General features: G+C 34.8%; 1 protein-coding gene and 1 long non-coding RNA gene across 2 annotated transcripts; one reads left to right on the plus strand and one right to left on the minus strand.

Annotated features, from left to right (window-relative positions):
* LOC109849576 lies at positions 4321-13453 on the plus strand. Its single transcript, XR_002249168.1, has 3 exons — positions 4321-4909; positions 5323-5372; positions 13395-13453. It is a non-coding gene; the product is annotated as an uncharacterized LOC109849576 (long non-coding RNA).
* LOC109849575 (putative F-box protein At5g55150) lies at positions 8879-12630 on the minus strand. Its single transcript, XM_020419420.1, has 2 exons — positions 12556-12630; positions 8879-10404 (listed from the first exon to the last, which is right to left on the minus strand). The coding sequence occupies exon 2, from the start codon at positions 10384-10386 to the stop codon at positions 9034-9036; it is 1353 nt and encodes a 450-aa protein (XP_020275009.1). The 5' UTR covers positions 10387-10404; positions 12556-12630; the 3' UTR covers positions 8879-9033.

Consider the following 18066-nt stretch of genomic DNA (forward strand, 5'->3'; position numbering starts at 1 on the left):
TTTTAGGTTTTAGTATCCTTTTTGTGAGAGATTGAGAGATTGTTTGAGGGTTTAGATTTGAGAGATTGTAAACCCTATTTGTATTCTCTTTCCTTCTATTAGTAGATCCCCCTTCTTGCCCCGTGGACGTAGGCAGTTTGCCGAACCACGTAAAATTGGTTTGTTTTGTGTTTGTGGCTATTGTAATAGTTTTAGGATCCCTCGACAAGTCAGTCCTAGAACTGATGAGAGGAAGAGTCGATATCTCACTTTGTTGAGATATTCGCTTCAGATTCTTATCTCTTTGGTGAGACGATAATTCTTATTGGGATCTTTCTCTATTATTGTGCACCAAAAACTCTGCCAAAATTTTCGCTGCGCACAACAAGTGGTATCAGAGCTCGGGATACGCTTGGGCTATTTGGAGGAGTAGATCAATTTGGAGGCTCATCTAGGGCTTCGTTTGGTGATAAATGTGTGATCTTTTGGTAAAAGACTCTATCTTTTTAGTTTTGGATCTATTATTCGTTCGTTGGTGCGTTGAGAAAAATGTCGGGGAAAGAAGGTACTTCGGATGTCGAGGGTGGTGCTTCTGGCGCGAAGATCATTCAGAGTTTGAATATCCACTCTATGAAGATAGATGTGGAGAAATTTAATGGCACAAATAATTTTGGATTATGGAGATGCGAGGTTTTGGATGCGCTGAACGCGCAGAATTTGGAGGATACCTTAGAGTTAGATAGCAAGCCAGATGAGATTGAAGAGAAGGTTTGGAAGAAGATGAATCGAACAACGTGTGGTGTGATTAGGTCTTGTTTGACTCAAGATCTAAAATATGATGTGATGAAAGAAACTTCTGCGAAGAAGATTTGGGAGATTCTCAAAAGCAAGTATCTGACAAAGAGTGTTGAGAATCGCTTGTATTTGAAGAGGAGACTTTATCGTTTCCAGTTGAAGAAGGGAACCTCAAATAGAGATCACATGAACACCTACACAAAGCTTCTTGCGGATTTGGCGAATGTGGATGTTATAATTGAAGATGAGGATAAGGCGTTGCTGTTATTGAGTTCCTTACCAGACGAGGAATATGAGACATTCGTCCTTACTCTTATTAATGAGAATGCAACCCTTTCGTATAGTGAGGTCACCGCTACACTTGTGAATTATCAGCTTCGAAAGAAGGATAATGAGGCTTCAGCTGAGCCGGTAGCGGAGGCGTTGGTCGCAAGAGGGAAGCGTCCAAACCGAAAGAATTGGAAGTCACAGTCTAGAGTAGGACATCCTACAATTGGAAAAGATCAGTGTGCTTGGTGCAAGAAGACCGGTCATTGGAAGAAAGACTGCCCAAAGCTCGACGAATGGATGAAGAATAAGCAGAAAGGAAAAGGAAAACAACCATCATCAGAAGCAAACATCGTATCGGATGGTAATATTTCTAACTCTTCTATTTATTCGCTTTCTATCAGTCCGAAAGATAGCTACTCGGAGGAACCCGAGTGGATATTGGATAGTGGTGCGACCTATCATGTGTAACCTAGAAGGGAATGGTTCTCTAGTTTTGAGAAACTGGATAGTGGTGTGGTGTACATGGTTGATAACCGTGCATGCCAGATCCTTAGGATAGGAAGAATTCGCATAAAGATGTTTGACGGGACTGTTAGAGAGTTAAATGATGTGAGATATGTTCCTTCTTTGAGGAAGAACTTGATCTCGATTGGAACTTTGGTTGGAGAGGGTCTGAATGTTCGAATTGAGGACATGGTTCTCAAGATTGTGGAAGACTCTCGGATTGTGATGAAGGGCGTCAGGAGGAATAACCTGTATTACTTGATTGGAGATATAGTGGCAGGTGGAGAACTGGCGACTTCTGTTGATTCGACTAGACTGTGGCATTTGGGGCTTAGACATTCCAGTATTGATTCCTCGTATAGATTAAAAGAGGGTGCGAAGACCTGCAGTTTAAAGTCCAGTGAACATGTTGATGTGAGCAAGAAGACCGGGGTGAAGTTTGGCACCTCTATTCACCGCGCTAAGGGTCGTTCTGGAGGAGTTCACGTGGATGTTTGGGGGCCTTCCAAGGGGGCATCATTGGGAGGTAATCGAAGTTTGGTTTCCTTTGTTGGTGGCTATTCTATGGATGTTTGGGTTGCAACCAAATCCCATTTGGATAAAGTCCTGACTTCTATTGATTCGTCTAGACTGCGGCATTTGGGGCTTGGCCATTCCAGTATTGATTCCTCGTATAGATTGAAAGAGGGTGCAAAGGCCTGCAGTTTGAAGTCCAGTGAACATGTTGATGTGAGCAAGAAGACCGGGGTGAAGTTTGGCACCTCTATTCACCGCGCTAAGGGTCGTTCTGGAGGAGTTCACGTGGATGTTTGGGGGCCTTCCAAGGGGGCATCATTGGGAGGTAATCGAAGTTTGGTTTCCTTTGTTGGTGGCTATTCTATGGATGTTTGGGTTGCAACCAAATCCCATTTGGATAAAGTCCTAGTAGTCTCCAACAGATTGAAGAAGTATGATATTGGCAGAAAGGTGAAGGTACTTCACTCTAGTTTGGGTGAGAGATACAAGATGGACCTGTTTCTGTATTGGAGCCGAGCTCACGATATTTCGAGACACTTCGTTGGAAAGGAAATCTTGGGGCAACTAGATAGGGTGACAAATTTGGAGAACCGTGCCTTGCTGGAGGAGGATCGGTATTTGTTGTCAAGCAATGGTCTGCAGAAGAGTTTCTGGACAGAGGCTTCGGCATATTTGGGTTATTCTATCAAAGAGTTGTCAACTGCTGTGATTGGAGGTAAAACTCTATTGGAAGATAGGTCTGATTGTGTCACTTTGGTTGAGGCTTTGATGAGGGAGCTAATTGACTCTCAGCAGGTGGAGAGTTTTGGACAGACCTTAGTTGTATCGCAGCGGGTGGAGTTTGATGCTACTCCACATTGGGTGAAGATTACTCCAAATCATACTGCATTATTTGGGATTCCAGCTGAGATGATACAGCTTGGGGATCATTTGGATTCGGATGCAGATGATGAGTTGGGTTTTGATTCCAGTGCAGCTGATAGATGTAGTTTGGATATGGCCATTGGTTCACCTCAGGTGGAGGTGTTTGAAGCCATTGGAGGTGCTATCAGCCGCAGAGTTGAGGATATTGGAGAAGGGTTGCAAACTCTTCTATTGGATTGAGGTCGTTCGCGGCCATTTTGGTGAACTACGTTCGGCTTGATTCCTTGGACAAGAGGATACGTAGGCAGTCTTTACGATACAGCCAGTTTGGATTTTGATGGGGGTGAGATCGATTTGGTGAGTTGATACCGACATTTGGAGAGTGTTCGCATTCTCATTTGGGCTCTCGACTTGTTATGGATTGAGTCCGTTGTCGTGAATTGTTTCACTTCGTACTGGACACAACAAGTGAGGCGTTTGTTTTGGTTGGTGTCGGCTCAGTTTTGGAGAAAACTTTACCGAGGTGGAGAATTGTTGGAGGCATGCTTGTGGGGGCCACACGAGTACAGTAAGCTACCATGTGATTGTTGATTGCGTGTAGGACTACAAACTTTAAAGAAGGACACGTGAAAAGATAATGTCTCAAGACTCAAGAGATAACATGTTTTCTTCTTCGTGTGGGGGCCACAAGTGTTCGTGGGAGAATTCCATTGGGTTTTTTTTCGAGTGACGCGTGAAGTGATCTCGTGTCCAGCGGACAAAGCCCACCCGATTACAAATTGCAGCTATATATATACGTTCGGTTCCTAGGGTTGCGGTGTGCAAATTTGAGGGGTGGGATAGCATGCAAAGGACGGCTGCAGAGGTGAAAAGTGCAAGCAAAAGGGGAGCTTTTGAATTGCGGCTGCAGCGGCTAAAGAGCAGAAGTCAGAGGGTGAAAAGAAAACTTTTGGGCGGCGTGCAAGCAAAGCAGAGAGAGAAAAGCAGATTGCTTTTTTGGCTGTTTTGAAGAGGAGTTCTGTGCAACGTCTTTTACGTTTTAGTATCCCTTTTGTGAGAGATTGAGAGATTGTTTGAGGGTTTAGATTTGAGAGATTGTAAACCCTATTTGTATTCTCTTTCCTTCTATTAGTAGATCCCCCTTCTTGCCCCGTGGACGTAGGCAGTTTGCCGAACCACGTAAAATTAGTTTGTTTGAGTTTGTGGCCATTTTTTAGGATCCCTCGACAAGTCAGTCCTAGAACTGATGAGAGGAAGAGCCGATATCTCACTTTGTTGAGATATTCGCTTCAGATTCTTATCTCCTTGGTGAGACGAGAATTCTAATTGGGATCTTTCTCTATTATTGTGCACCAGAAACTCTGCCGAAATTTCCGCTGCGCACAACACATTTTCCCTCTCTCTGCGTTTCAATCTCTCTGCCTCTTGGTATTCTCCCCGTCGATTCCACTTCTCCATGATTGTAATTACCAATCTCATATCTCAATGCTCTGTATTCCAAAAATCTATTAACCCTCTCATCCTTCTCCCAAATTCTACAAGCACTAGCGTCATGAGCTGATGGTACCTTCGCCTCTGTTGTCGCCTCTTCACCTCTGTTGCCCCCTCTCTAGGCACCGCCGCCAACTCGATTTCGAGCTCAATTTTGAATGTTTTATCTATTCTTTTTGTGGTTGTTTAAAGCTCAAAAACTAATAAACTCTTCTCTTTTATAAGTAATCATTTTTCTTCAGTTTTCCTTCATGGGTTTCTCTTATTCTTCGCCTTTTCTATATTGGGTCTTTTTCGAATTTTGTATCAAAGCTTGGCACTTTGTAGTCATGGAACTTTTGATGTAAAACTGGGTCCTTTTTTCTTGCATTTGAGGTGTTTGAGTTTTTGCCTCTGTTATTTGTTGTGTCCTCAAATTGTCAACAAGAGCTCCAAATAGTTTAGCCACCAGACTGGGAGGAAAAATTAAGCTAATTTATAACATGAGCAGGTATGTTATATAGTCTTTTATTTTTTTTTCTTCTTATATATTAATCAAGAAAATTATATTTCTCAATAAGAGTAATTAACATTTTTTGATTTTTTTGAAAATGATAATTGATAAAGGATTCTTTTGATCTATATTTAGCTTTTTTTTTCAAAAAACTATTTTAATGCAACTCTATTTGCTACAGCTACAAGCATTCTTACTAAGGGCATATCTACAGGTTCATTTTACAGTCCTTTTCTTTTCTTTACATTAACTATACTATCTAATAAGCAAACTTGTGTGTCATCGTAATTTTATATCCATAATTGTCTTAATATAACAATAAGCATTTTATTCTTTTAATGTTTTATTATTTAGTTGGTGTTCTGAGATGAGTTGTTCTGAATTTTCAAGATTTATTTTTGATTTTGAAGGAAAGGAGGAGTTTTTTTTATAGCAAAAGGAGGAGGAATTTGTAGAAAAGGTATGTACTTTTAACTAAAATTTTTGATTTTTTTCTAATATTTCAAGTAATCATGGATGAGACATAAAGTACCAAAATAGCGCAAGATCCGGATCAATATATGATTATAATGCAAGCAACTTTAACCAGTAGATCGGCTCAGTTATGGAAGATTTCCTCGTCTTTTATGTTTTTAAATTTTGAGCTTACAAATGAGACTTCGATTGATTATGTTATGTAAAAAATATCGTTTCCAATGCAAGTCTAAAATATAGTACCAAAATATGTGTAAACTATTGCAAAATTATGTAACGTCATTTATATTATGAAGTTTTTAAGTTTATTTCTTATTGTGCATGAATTATATTGTTGCTTTTTGGCGAATGAAGAGGATTAATGTTTCTATGTAGTATTTTGTTTTTCACTTTCTTGTTTCCTTTTTTACTTCTTGCTCTTTTGTTCATGTGTCTGTTAAGTATGGACATGTCCCGAGTAGTAGGCTAGCTAAAGCGGTTTCAAAGTNGGTTGGGATAAGTGTAATCATCTCTATTTTCATTTCACCACTTCGAATTTGGGATCTCAATCTACCTGTTGATCTATCCAGCTTAGATGATGAGATTATTTATGCTATCTCCATTATCTAAGACATGAGTTTAAACTGTATTGGTTGTTTGGCAAAGGAAAAGCTATCTAAGATTTGATTTGCTCTAGCTATATCATATAAACCAAATGTGTCTGGCTATCATTTGTTTCTCAAATGGTTTGATAGTTTTGTTAAGCATTCATGCATCTTACTTTTGTGGAATTGTTCTCTCTAATGTTTATCTTTAGTATCTATATAGTTTAAAACGTGGTTGCCATACATTTCTATAAAAGTAGCTTATTTAAATGGTTAATAAAGTTGATATCACTTATCGTATACTCTTATGGTTTGATATTATTCTTGAACGCCCAATTGAATGGTAAATTTAACATCAAATGTACTTTTATCCCAATTTGATATTATTTCTAATTAATTTAATTTTACTATCATAAGACTGAAACTTGTGGAAGATTCTTCGTCTCAACGATTTAGTCAGATTCCAACTGAAAAAGCTTATTCCATCGAGGATGATTTTTTGTTATTAACTGAACGGAAGACACTTGATGAAATTCGAGAGGCACGAGAGGTAATTATTTTGAAGAAGTGACTTTATTGATATTACACTGCTTATTTAAAATGTGGGATTAGTGGCAAACTAGATAACTAATCTGAAGACAATTGATAATTTTCTACCAAATTATTCATAACTTTATTTTCTTACTATTTAATAAAACTCAGGTTTTCACATGTGTGACATTAGCAACTATAGAGAAAATTCAGACAGTTAAAATTGGTTTTACAATGCCTGCAAAAAATGTCAAAGGAAGGTAAAGGCTGAAAATGATAAATTTTGGTGTGAGAAATGCAATGAAAATGCAAGATTTGTTATCCCAATGTACGTTAGGAAGTATGTATGTCAGTTTCTTCACAAGTTATATTTCATCATATGCTTCATGAATGGATGTCTGGATCTTCAACGTACACTTTAGATCACAGTTCTTATTGGTTTATTTTAGTTTTTGAGTTTCCTCAGGTACATGGTTCAGGTTTTAGTCATTGACCATACATGTGCTACATCATTTGTTCTGTTTGATCGTGAAGCTAAACAATTTATTCACAAATCTGCAGTCGAATTGAGGGAACGACTGACAAAAATAATCACTCTGATTCCTTTCTGTAAGAATTAAAAGTTTTAATTCAATAGCTTTACTTTGCTTCTTTAATTGAGGGAACGACTGACAAAAGTAATCACTCTTTTGATGTTGTTGCTTCTTTCACCTTTATCACTTTGTATTTCGTTTTATTATTGTTCTCTTGATTCTACATTAACAGTGCAAAAATCTTTTCTTCATATCTTATTAGTATGCTAACTAAATAGATAAAATAAACATGCCTTTATTTTCCCAGAATGTTTAGAATATGTTATTAATTTTTGATTTTTTAAAAGGATGCATTATATATTGTCAGATTCTTATCTAACATATGAGTAGAATGACTTTTAATAATACAAGTTTTTTTTTACCATTTGAGTTTTAGAAGTTTTCAAAACAAATTAAAACTTGAAGTTTAGTTAACATTATTTCTGGCTTGTGTTCTATTTGTCAATGACCTATTGTCAATCCCGTGAAGCTTCTAATTAACTTTTGACACTTTACATCAAAAACTTCCACCACCTTCTCCTTGATGTACAAATTAAAAAAAATTAAATACTTAATTGAACCATGCATTTATTTGATCATAAAAAACTTAACCATAGATTAATTGAGAAAAGTAGCTAGCTTATTTACTAGAATTCACCGAGAAGATTTCTGATTATAGGTTGTCATAGTAATCCTTCTTAATGTAATACCAAATTCTTTGATTATAGGTTGTCATAGTAATCCTTCTTAATGTAATACCAAATTCTTTAATATCTTTTTGAGTAGTATCTTTTGTTGCTACAACTTTCACCATGTAATACCAAATTCTTTAATATCTTTTTGAGTAGTATCTTTTGTTGCTACAACTTTCACCATTATCACTCTGTATTGCCTATTTCTTTTCGCTTTAATATTGATTTCTTGATTCTTCACATTAATTGTACAACAATCTTTTCCTGCCACCTCATTAACATGCTAACTATTATGTTATACTGAAACACATGGCTCGCTATCGGTCACTGGTGACAATGAAGTTGAAATTTGTTCCTCGGATAACATTACTCCTTGCAAGAGAAATTTGTTGGAATCTGATGTCAAGCACTCAGTTTCAGTAGACTTGATTTCTCCGTAAATGTCTAGCAACAAAAAGCAAAAACAGATCAAGATTGAAAAAAAAGAATTGGATTATTCTACAGAGAGTTCAAGGTACTTTTTGATAAATCTATATCTGATTCATGATGTCTGAAACTTATATTTAGTATTCTGGTCTAAAAACTTATTTAGTAAACTTTTGTATGTACTACATATTTTTTTGTGGTTTTGCATTGAGAAACCTAACTACTTAATATGATTATGATAGGTATTTTGTTTATCAATATATTGATAATTATTGTCTTGATTCATATAGATATATACTTGACAGGTATCTCAAGGTGCTTTAAATATTTTGTTTGGAACTAAACTTTATACTACATACTAATTACTTGGTATAGCAAAATATTATAACATTAATTATATAGACATGAAACATTTTATCTATTTTGTTATGATAATAGGGAAATTATATTTTGATTTTTTTTACAGTTTAATAGTAAGTCAAACATATATGCAGCTTAGGTTGTATCATTTCTGACTACTTATATATTATTACTGTTTTATTTTGCATTCTTTTGCTACATCAATTTTTGTATATTAAACAAATCCGTGTATCGCACGGGCCTGAAACTAGTGATGAAGTATTTCCAGAGTATCGCAAAAGTTACGGATTCTGTTACATACACACCAACAAGCAACGAGCATCCGTAAAATAAAGGAAGGCAACCATACATTATCAATTGCCCAGAAAAGCAAATAAATATCAATTCATGCACTGAACATAATCAAGACTAAAGTATCTGGCCAACTAAATTAACTACACTACATAAATAGAAATATCACATGCTAGAAACTATATGAAGATCTACAATGGATTTGGTGAGATCCAAATCGGCGGAACCTGGTACCTGACATTTAGTTTCTTAAACCTTTGAAAGCGTTCATATTCGAAATCGTATATGCCCATATCACAAATAGAATCCTCATCAATCAGCCCATCGGCCACCTTCCCCCTTGCAATGTTCCTATGTCCCAACCCATGATCTGTAAAATAAATGCAATTCGGCTTGCATCCTTGATACTCAACTGCTGGTACACACTGCGAATAATTCTGACCCAAAAACAAAGCTTGATCACCCAAGCTTTCAACCAAAACCCATTTAAACTCGAATTTACCTCTCTCTGCAATCCCATTGAGGGTGATGAAGAAAACACCTTCAGGCTCGACAGGCTCATCAAGAGGTTCAAGCTTGTACACCAAAAAAGCAGTTGTCCTATACATAACTCCGTCATCCGCATCCCATTCATCATCATCTCCATCGTCTTCATCATCATCATCTCCTTCGTCTTCATCACCTTCATCTCCATCGTCTTCGTCATCTTCATCGTATCGTAAATCATAGAATCTTGCGACTAGCAACAGATCTCCGTGTATTGATTCAACCAAATATCTCTCCCCTGTAAGCATGGGTGGTGCACTTGCAATTTGTTTCATCTTCTGCTCGCCTGCAAAATCGCAAACCACAGCTACCCCCAGATCATTAACAGCATATATCTGACGCTGGTAATAAATGACATCTTGGATGTGCATCAGGGAATCCTCTACATTGGTCCACTTGTCCTCTCCAACCCTACAAAACGATAGCACGCCGAAATTGGAGATGATTGCCGTGGCTATTATGTGGTCATCATTATCACCCAAGTTTCTCCTCTTACTCGAAGGATCTGACGATATAATGGCCTTCTCTACAAACCCGAAATCATTGAATTCACCATATGTGAAACCGCCTTTAGGATGTTCAAATGCATCAAGGGATGGAAGAGGGATTTGGGCCCTCGTTAATGGATTCAAGAGCTCAATGCCTCGACCTTGGGTATCCACTACGAACAACCAACCATGACAGGATCCAACAACCCACTTGTTTCCTATTTCTGGAACAAGAAAATCCCCGTGATTTCTCCCGTCCAAAACAGAAAAGAAGTTGATGTTTTCCCACTCGTTATCACGACACTGCATTAGCAATGGTAAGGGACGGGGTTTAGTAGAGAGGCAACATCGGCACAACGGTAGTTTTGGTGGAAGCAAGTGAAGATTATTCATGATAACGGAGCGGGATTCTTTACAAACAGCACTAAATCGAAGAATGTCTGCATGATCAGCTATCTTTTCCGTGATAAGTTTCAAGAGATCGGCAGTTAGTCTATCAAATGAGGCCATTTACATTTTACACTACTCCTGAAAAAGATAAAATCAAGAGGGAAATTAGAGATAGAGAGAGAAGAAGCATTAAGCGGTTGATCAAGTAATTAGTGGGTTAAAACACGCCGCATGATCGCAGCACATAATAGCATACGTCCTCAAGAGGAAATAAAACATCTTAAGAACAATTATGTATATGAGAAAAAACTATTTGTCTAAGATTAGATGATTATTTTAAATAAAAGGTCATTCTTAAATCTAAGAATGCATGCCCTGTTTAAATTTTTGTAATCTTTTTTAAATCTAAGATTATACTATTCCTAAAATTGAGGAAAAATAATTGCCCTAGTGAGGTATGATGATCGTGTTTGGATACTACAAGAATTCTCTAACGTCTCGTTTGGTACGCGGGAATAGAGTCAAGTGAGAATGGAAAGAAGGTAGGAATGGAATGGAATAGATGTGGGAATAGAATGTAAATTCTCATTCTCATATTTGGGCGCGTTTAAGGAATGAAACAGGAATGACAATCTTATTCTCATTCCCACGTTTGGTATCCTTTGTTCACAAGTGAGAATAAAATTTAGTTTTCTAATAATGTCCTTACCAAAACATAGAATTTTAAAAACATTAAAAATATTTTTAAAATGACTAAATAATTTATTTTTTAGAAAAATGAGTTTTATAGAAATGATATTTTTTCCTTAGAGAAATAAATTTTCATGTAATAGTTATATTTTGGCATACCGTCTCGATAACAATTTCGGATTTTTGGCTAACAAATTGAAAATAATTTTCATAGAAATTATTTTTAATTATAAATAATTATAATTTCACTTTTCTAACTTTTAGTGCTACATGTTTATTATTTGTACGAGTAACTAATGTTACTAACATCATTGTGCGCTAGTGAAGAGAAGAATGCCTCAAAGAGATATCACATATAGTCAAAAAGTTATTTTTATCTAGATGCCAACAATATTGCAAAAAAAGAACGTGATAACATAGTTAAAAACATCAAAATTGTATGAAAAATGTGTCTACTAAATCATGAATAATTGGGCACTCTCCACAACATCTCCTGCTAAAAGAAATTTTGAGATTTCATGTTTAAGGGAAAAATAAAGGGAAAAAAAAGTGCAATTTATCATCCATATGTCCAAAATTAATATAAACGGTAGTATCTATAGTCGACAGAAATTTATTAAAAGATATTGGAACTAAGGCACATATCAGAGATTTATTAAAAAATAATATCACAAGGTATTGAAACTAGGCAAGGTCGGTGGTATATAAATTAACTTAGGAACAATGTTCGTATATTATATTCATGCTTATATTTATTTGTATATTTGTACTAGTAGCTTAAGGTAAGATAATTTTTAATAAAAATAATTTTCATATGGAAATTTATATCTATTTGTATCTTTTATGGAGGGTATAATTGGAAATTATTTGATTATTTTTATTCCCACTTAAGTGGGATTATCAATTCCTTGTTAAATGATTGGGAATGACAATTCCCACATAAAGTGGGAATTGATAAGAAGTGAGAATTTCAATTCTAACATCAAAAAATGCATCGTGTTTGGTACACATGAAAAAAAAGTTGGAATTGTATTCCATTCTCACTCATTCCCGCGTACCAAACGAGCCCTAAGTGATTCAGATAAACTTAATGGATCTAATTGGAAGACACCGTTGAAAATCCAACGCTAATATTTGTTGGATTTAGATTTTGATCTCTAATCAATATCCTAAATTTCCATCTGATTTTTTTTTACACATCAATATAAATTTTCGGGAAAAAATTATGTTCAAATATGACCAAACAACTTCAATTGTATAATAATCAAAATAGCTGATTAAAAAAAATTTAAAAACAAGAAAAACAAACCTATGCAAGCACCTATTATAAAACAAGGTTATAACTAGATATAGTAATAAGAATTAATAACTAATAATTAATTTTCGGAAAAAAAAATTAGGCTCAAACATGATCGAAGAACTTCAAGTAAATAATACCCTAAGTAGGTGATTTAAAGACAATAAAACAAATCTATGCAAGTACCTACTACCAATACATGTGGGAAAAAATCTCTGAACATGTGGGAAAAGAATGACAACATGATTTAGAGAAAAACAGAGCGGAGGGAAAAAAAATTAATTGTGGAGGACAAATATTACCTCTGATGAGGATTGCGATGACTTTCAAGGATGAGGGGAAGTGGGTTTCTAGGTCAGTTCGGAACCCAATCTCTGACACCTATAAATAGCATACTAGTAGACCGGCATCGCATGGTCTCTCTTTGGGCTTCATTGCTTCAAGTACGAAAGCCCGTTTAACTCGAAAGTGTTATTAAACACGGGCCTTCTGCACTGGCCCAAGAAATTAATAAAAACCAGTTTTTGATGCGTAAATATTTTCAAGTTAAGGGATGGAAAGAGGAAAATAAATATTCAATAAATAACTAGCTATAATCATTAGTTATATGAAAGATTAAAGAGCCTAATACTATGATTATTTATAGTCGATTTTTGTTCTCAGTGTCGATAGAAGTTTTCATGTCACCGTAAGTTATTCTTTATAAAAGTGAACATGTTGCTTAATTTGATAGGAATTCAATTCCTATATTCACGAAGCGCCAAACAAGCAGCCTAAATCAAATTAACTAAAAACACGAATTATTCGCCAATCCAAAGACGAGCAATCTACCTTAATTTCAAACGCAATTAAATTAAGCACATGACCGAATTCAAATTACTGTTTGCTTCCGTCCCAAATATTTTATGCGGTCAACTTATGATTGTTTATAACTATTGTTGTTGCTGTGATTATAGATTTAAGACGATATGAATGAATAAAGACCATAGCAATTGATTAAGGGCAAGTACCTTTTTCTAATATTAGTTTGATTACTTGCAACTAGTTGATATATATATTTTTTGTTGTCAATCTGGTAGTTCTTCTTCTAATTAATTTATGCACAAGTTTGCATCTGAGAATCCTACTTTTTGTTTTGTAGGAATACAATTACATTGAATTGGAAAGCAGGACTTAGGAAGCTTATCCAAGAAATTCAACGGTCCATAAAATTTCCACAGTTTTATCTTGTGCACTTTGAGATTTGGGGAGCTTCCTACAAAGATTTCAAATGTCACTGTTTATTCTATAAATTTATGACATTTATGAGTTAATCTTGAAAAATTTTGTGGGTCCTGGGACCTTTTTTGTGTGGCGTGGGGTGGGGGGTATCACAATTTTATTTAATCATGGGTTTTTGTGTAATCTCTACAGTTTTAGGATGTTCCCTACGAATATTGCTAATGTCGGGGTGTTTATGGGTTTTTTTCTCCAAATCTTGGGTACTTTTTTTTATAGCTAATGCTGCAAATTGGTGAAGTCCACCAGGGTTTTACTTGAGCTGTGCACTTCGGCCTTGTTTGTACGAGTTATTTCCTTGGCCCGATGTGTGCTTAGGCCCAGCGTTTTTATTTGGAAATTAGTTTTTAAATTTTGATATGGATTTGTCTTTATCCAATTCTAATTTGGAAATTAGTTCCCAAAATATATTTAAATGCAATTTGAATGGTTTTAAGTTTTATTTAGGACAAATTTTCAAAATAACCCCTTTAGAAATTTATTTTTAAAAAGCGATCCATTTATTAAAAAAACATTTATATACCGGCAAAAAAATACCCTAATGGACTGTTTGTATGAGGTTAGAAAAAATTCAAGGTGAAACTTTAACACGCTATTACCCTAGAAAAATTAACGGGAAAAACATGATCAAACTATTGGAAAATTACCAACTTTAAAGGTTATAGCAAGCAGATAAATCCGAATAAAATAAATAAGAGATAAGAAAATCAGGCCTGACGGGAGCATTCGTGTATTCACTGCCCTAGAAGATTGAGAACCCGTCTATCGCCCTGGCGTAAATGGTTCTCTCCCCCCTAGCGGTAAAAGTCCCCGGAAACGGTCGGCCTCCGTACTCGGGCGAGAGTACAGAGCTTCAGCTCAGATGAAAAAGATTGCCCAAAAAATTAATAACAAAATTTATAGAGGGAAAAAAATAATTTTCTTTAAAACCATAGGAGAGAAGAAACTTTATTTTTCTTGTCTTTTAGAATGTGAATAAGGGTGTATTTATAGGGTTGAGGGAGAGAGGATTCTTTTCAATTTTTCGATGTGGGACTAAAACACAAAGGCAAAATTGCCTTTTCTTAATAAATATCCAACAGTCCCCCTCAAAAGGCAATATTGACTGAAAACTCAGAAATCAATAAATAAATTAAGAAATCATAAAACAAATATAGGTTGGGCAACCTTACGTATCGTGAATTCGGGAGAGGTAGCTTTCGGTTTTGAACCTTTCCTTAGTGAGTTCATCGCCACTTGAGGGACATAATGGACTAAGCCTTGAATTAGGCCCCTTGAATCAGGTATTGATAAAAACACACACAATACATCTTCACCTATTGAGCAAAGCGGGTTGAGCGTTAAAGGCCATGCTCACAATAAACCGACTCATGAGAGTTTCTAGGGGTTAGCCCAGCTCCCCCTAACCGCGGCCATCACGGTTCCTCTCACGTAGGTAAGTCCTCAAAGGGTACTACAACTGTTTATTTAATACCCCCATAATACACACGTTGGACTTATTAAGAGTAAAACTCAGCCTAGCCAGCTGTATCATAAAAGCATCATCATCATAGAGAAGGGGTAGTAGCACAAGCTACATAATGATATATAAATATATCTAGGTCGATACTCCACACGAGTGTCACTAGTCCAGCTTGTTTCTACCACATTGAACCAACATTGGGACTACGTCTCCAAATAAGGGTTGGGTTGCCGCTGCCAGTGACCTTATCTATGGGCTTAACCACATCTCCCTCGATGAATCCAGAATCACACTCCTGGATAGACCCTTTGTCAAAGGGTCAGCAAGATTCTTTTCACAGACTTTACAAAGTCTAGAATCACAACTTTGCCTAGCAGGCGTTGTCTTTATTTATCAAGTTCTTAAATTATTTTGTAATTAGTCCTTCATATTGTTGAAATTGACTTTAGATCCCCTTCTTGTTAAGTTATTTTAAAATTGGTCTCTCCAGGCAAGAGTACAAGAAGCAAGAGGAGGGATTAATTTGAAACAACTTATAAGGACACGGGAACCTAATAGCAATTTTTAATTATTTGATGGACTAATTTCAATATAACTTTTATTCATCATATAGAAAGAAGTTATAAGATATACTTCTTGATTTGATTTTCCAGGACATTGATTCATCACATCTCCTATAACTAAACATATTAGTTGACAGCGCATATTTATATCAATTCTGATCATTTCCTAAAATCTCAAGAGAAAACATTATACATGTAGTCAAGCTATAAAATGATGATATGACATCAAAACATCTTAGCACAGAAGGTTATGGTCTATGAGCATATAAGATCATAGTCTATGTCTGAAGATGTAAATTTTAAATTCTTCTATTATAAGAGGTTGCAAATTGGTTGCCTTCAAAAGAGACCATCCAAATTTAAATTGGTTGCCTACAAAAGAGACCTTCCAAATTTAAATTGGTTGTCTACAAAAGAGACCTTCCAAATTTATGTTGCCATTTTCTAGTACCACATCTTAAACACATAATAATAATAATAATAATAATAATAATAATAATTGTACATATGTGCTTTAAATTTTACAAGTGCATTCTTGTATAAAACCTTGTAATTAATCATGTAACAAATGCAAGTTATCTAAAAGGACATATGAACATTTATTGCAAGAACAAATGCAAGTTATCTAAAAGGACATATGAACATTTATTGCAATATCCATCATAACGCAATAAAAAAGATGAACTTTACATTTGAACAAAGGACATATGAACATTTATTGCAATATCCATCATAACGCAATAAAAAAGATGAACTTTACATTTGAATATTTGAAATATAATCTACCATATAAAATAGAATTTTAAAAAATACACCTCTTTGATTTGATTCGCTTATATATTGATCATTTATCATTAGGCAATATATGATGCAAGAAGCGTAATTAAATAAATGCATATGAAATTTTCTCATAATTCCGGTCCTTTTATTCCAAACAAAAAACTTCTAAAGCGAAAAGATTAATGTTTTACCTGAGTAGTTAGCCAGGTAAGGATAGTAATAGAGGTTGATCAAAGATCAATTAAGTACATCGTTCCTTGCAGAGCGCGTTACGCAACCCCTAAACCTTGTCTTAGACACCAACTAATCCAAGTAAACTTGAATCGGTTCACTCAATAAGTTTTTGTTCCTTAACAGTATATAGAAACTTAAAATATTTCTTGCAAGTATTTAATTTGCCTAGCAATTATACTACAAACATATGTTAGATAAGGCCGAGGAGGGGTTTACCTATTGATGTTCGAACCTCATGATTTTCATGTCTTGAGAGTAAAAACCCATCTGTTGCAGACAACTGCCACTTAAGTTGCTGAACAAATCTGCATTCACTTTTACCACCTTTTGTACTGAGCTTATTAGATGCATAAGCACTCCAAAGTATGGAATTATTAATAATCGAAGGTACCATATTGATAGGTTAAAGAAATGAAAGCATTAAACCATGAAAAAATCCAGATATTTCAAAGATTGATAGGTTAAAGAAATGAAAGCATTAAACCATGAAAAAATCCAGATATTTCAAAGCATCTATGCATCCAGAGTTTGTTCTCTTTATTCTTGTCAAAACCATGCATATGAAATTTTTAAGAATAAAAATATACACTGCTACAAATTTATAGCATGTTTCAAATGCGTGTATATTCACTAGCACAAGGGGATAATGGTAGGTTTTAGATGATTCTAACAAATATAAACTAGGCTTTTAGAAACCAATAAAGGTTCTTTGATATTCGTAACTTGCAATAGTTATTGATTATAAAACAACTATAAGATAAATATAATTAACTGTTAAATTAAATTAACAGAAATATTTAACTACAACTTTTTTATTTAAAAAAATAACCAAAACTGTTTAAATGAACAGTAGCATTTTTTAATAAAATGAACAGTAACGCTTTTAACATAAATGAACAGTAACAGTTACATTTTTGTGAACAGTAACAATTTTTTTTGCAATTAAGTAAATGTAATGAATGCAATAATTAAATGTAATGAATGCAATAATTAACAGTAATTAAAACAATTAATTAAATTAACAGAAATACTTAATTACAAATTTCGGATGAACAGTAACCGAAATTTATTATTATTATTATTTTTACAGCAATTAATTACTAGTTACACTAACAAATAATGAAAGCAATTAGATTAGATGAACAATAACAATATTGCTTAATAAACAAAAAAATTTCCCCGAGTGAACAGTAACCCTCGGTGAACAGTAACATTTTTTAAAAATTTTAATAACAACTAAATTAAATTATTAGTTAACAAATAAACAAGGGCAAGTACGTAAAGCAAATTACAACAACTTACTATTATTAATTTTTTCTTTTTTTAACAGAAAGAAATATATATTTTTCCGGATTAAAAGCAAAAGCTATAAACTTATCAATAATAGCTATAATCTCAATCTTCTAGATTGTTGGAAATTTACCAACTTTAAAGGTTATAGCAAGTAGATAAATCCGAATAAAATAAATAAGAGATAAGAAAATCAGGCTTGGCGG

The sequence above is a fragment of the Asparagus officinalis genome, chromosome 7, assembly GCF_001876935.1.
Source record: "Asparagus officinalis chromosome 7, Aspof.V1, whole genome shotgun sequence".
Classification (NCBI taxonomy): domain Eukaryota; kingdom Viridiplantae; phylum Streptophyta; class Magnoliopsida; order Asparagales; family Asparagaceae; genus Asparagus; species Asparagus officinalis.

Coding starts and splice junctions, on each gene's coding strand:
- LOC109849575 (XM_020419420.1), bottom strand. CDS start 10,386: ATGGCCTCATTTGATAGACTAACTGCCGATCTCTTGAAACTTATCACG.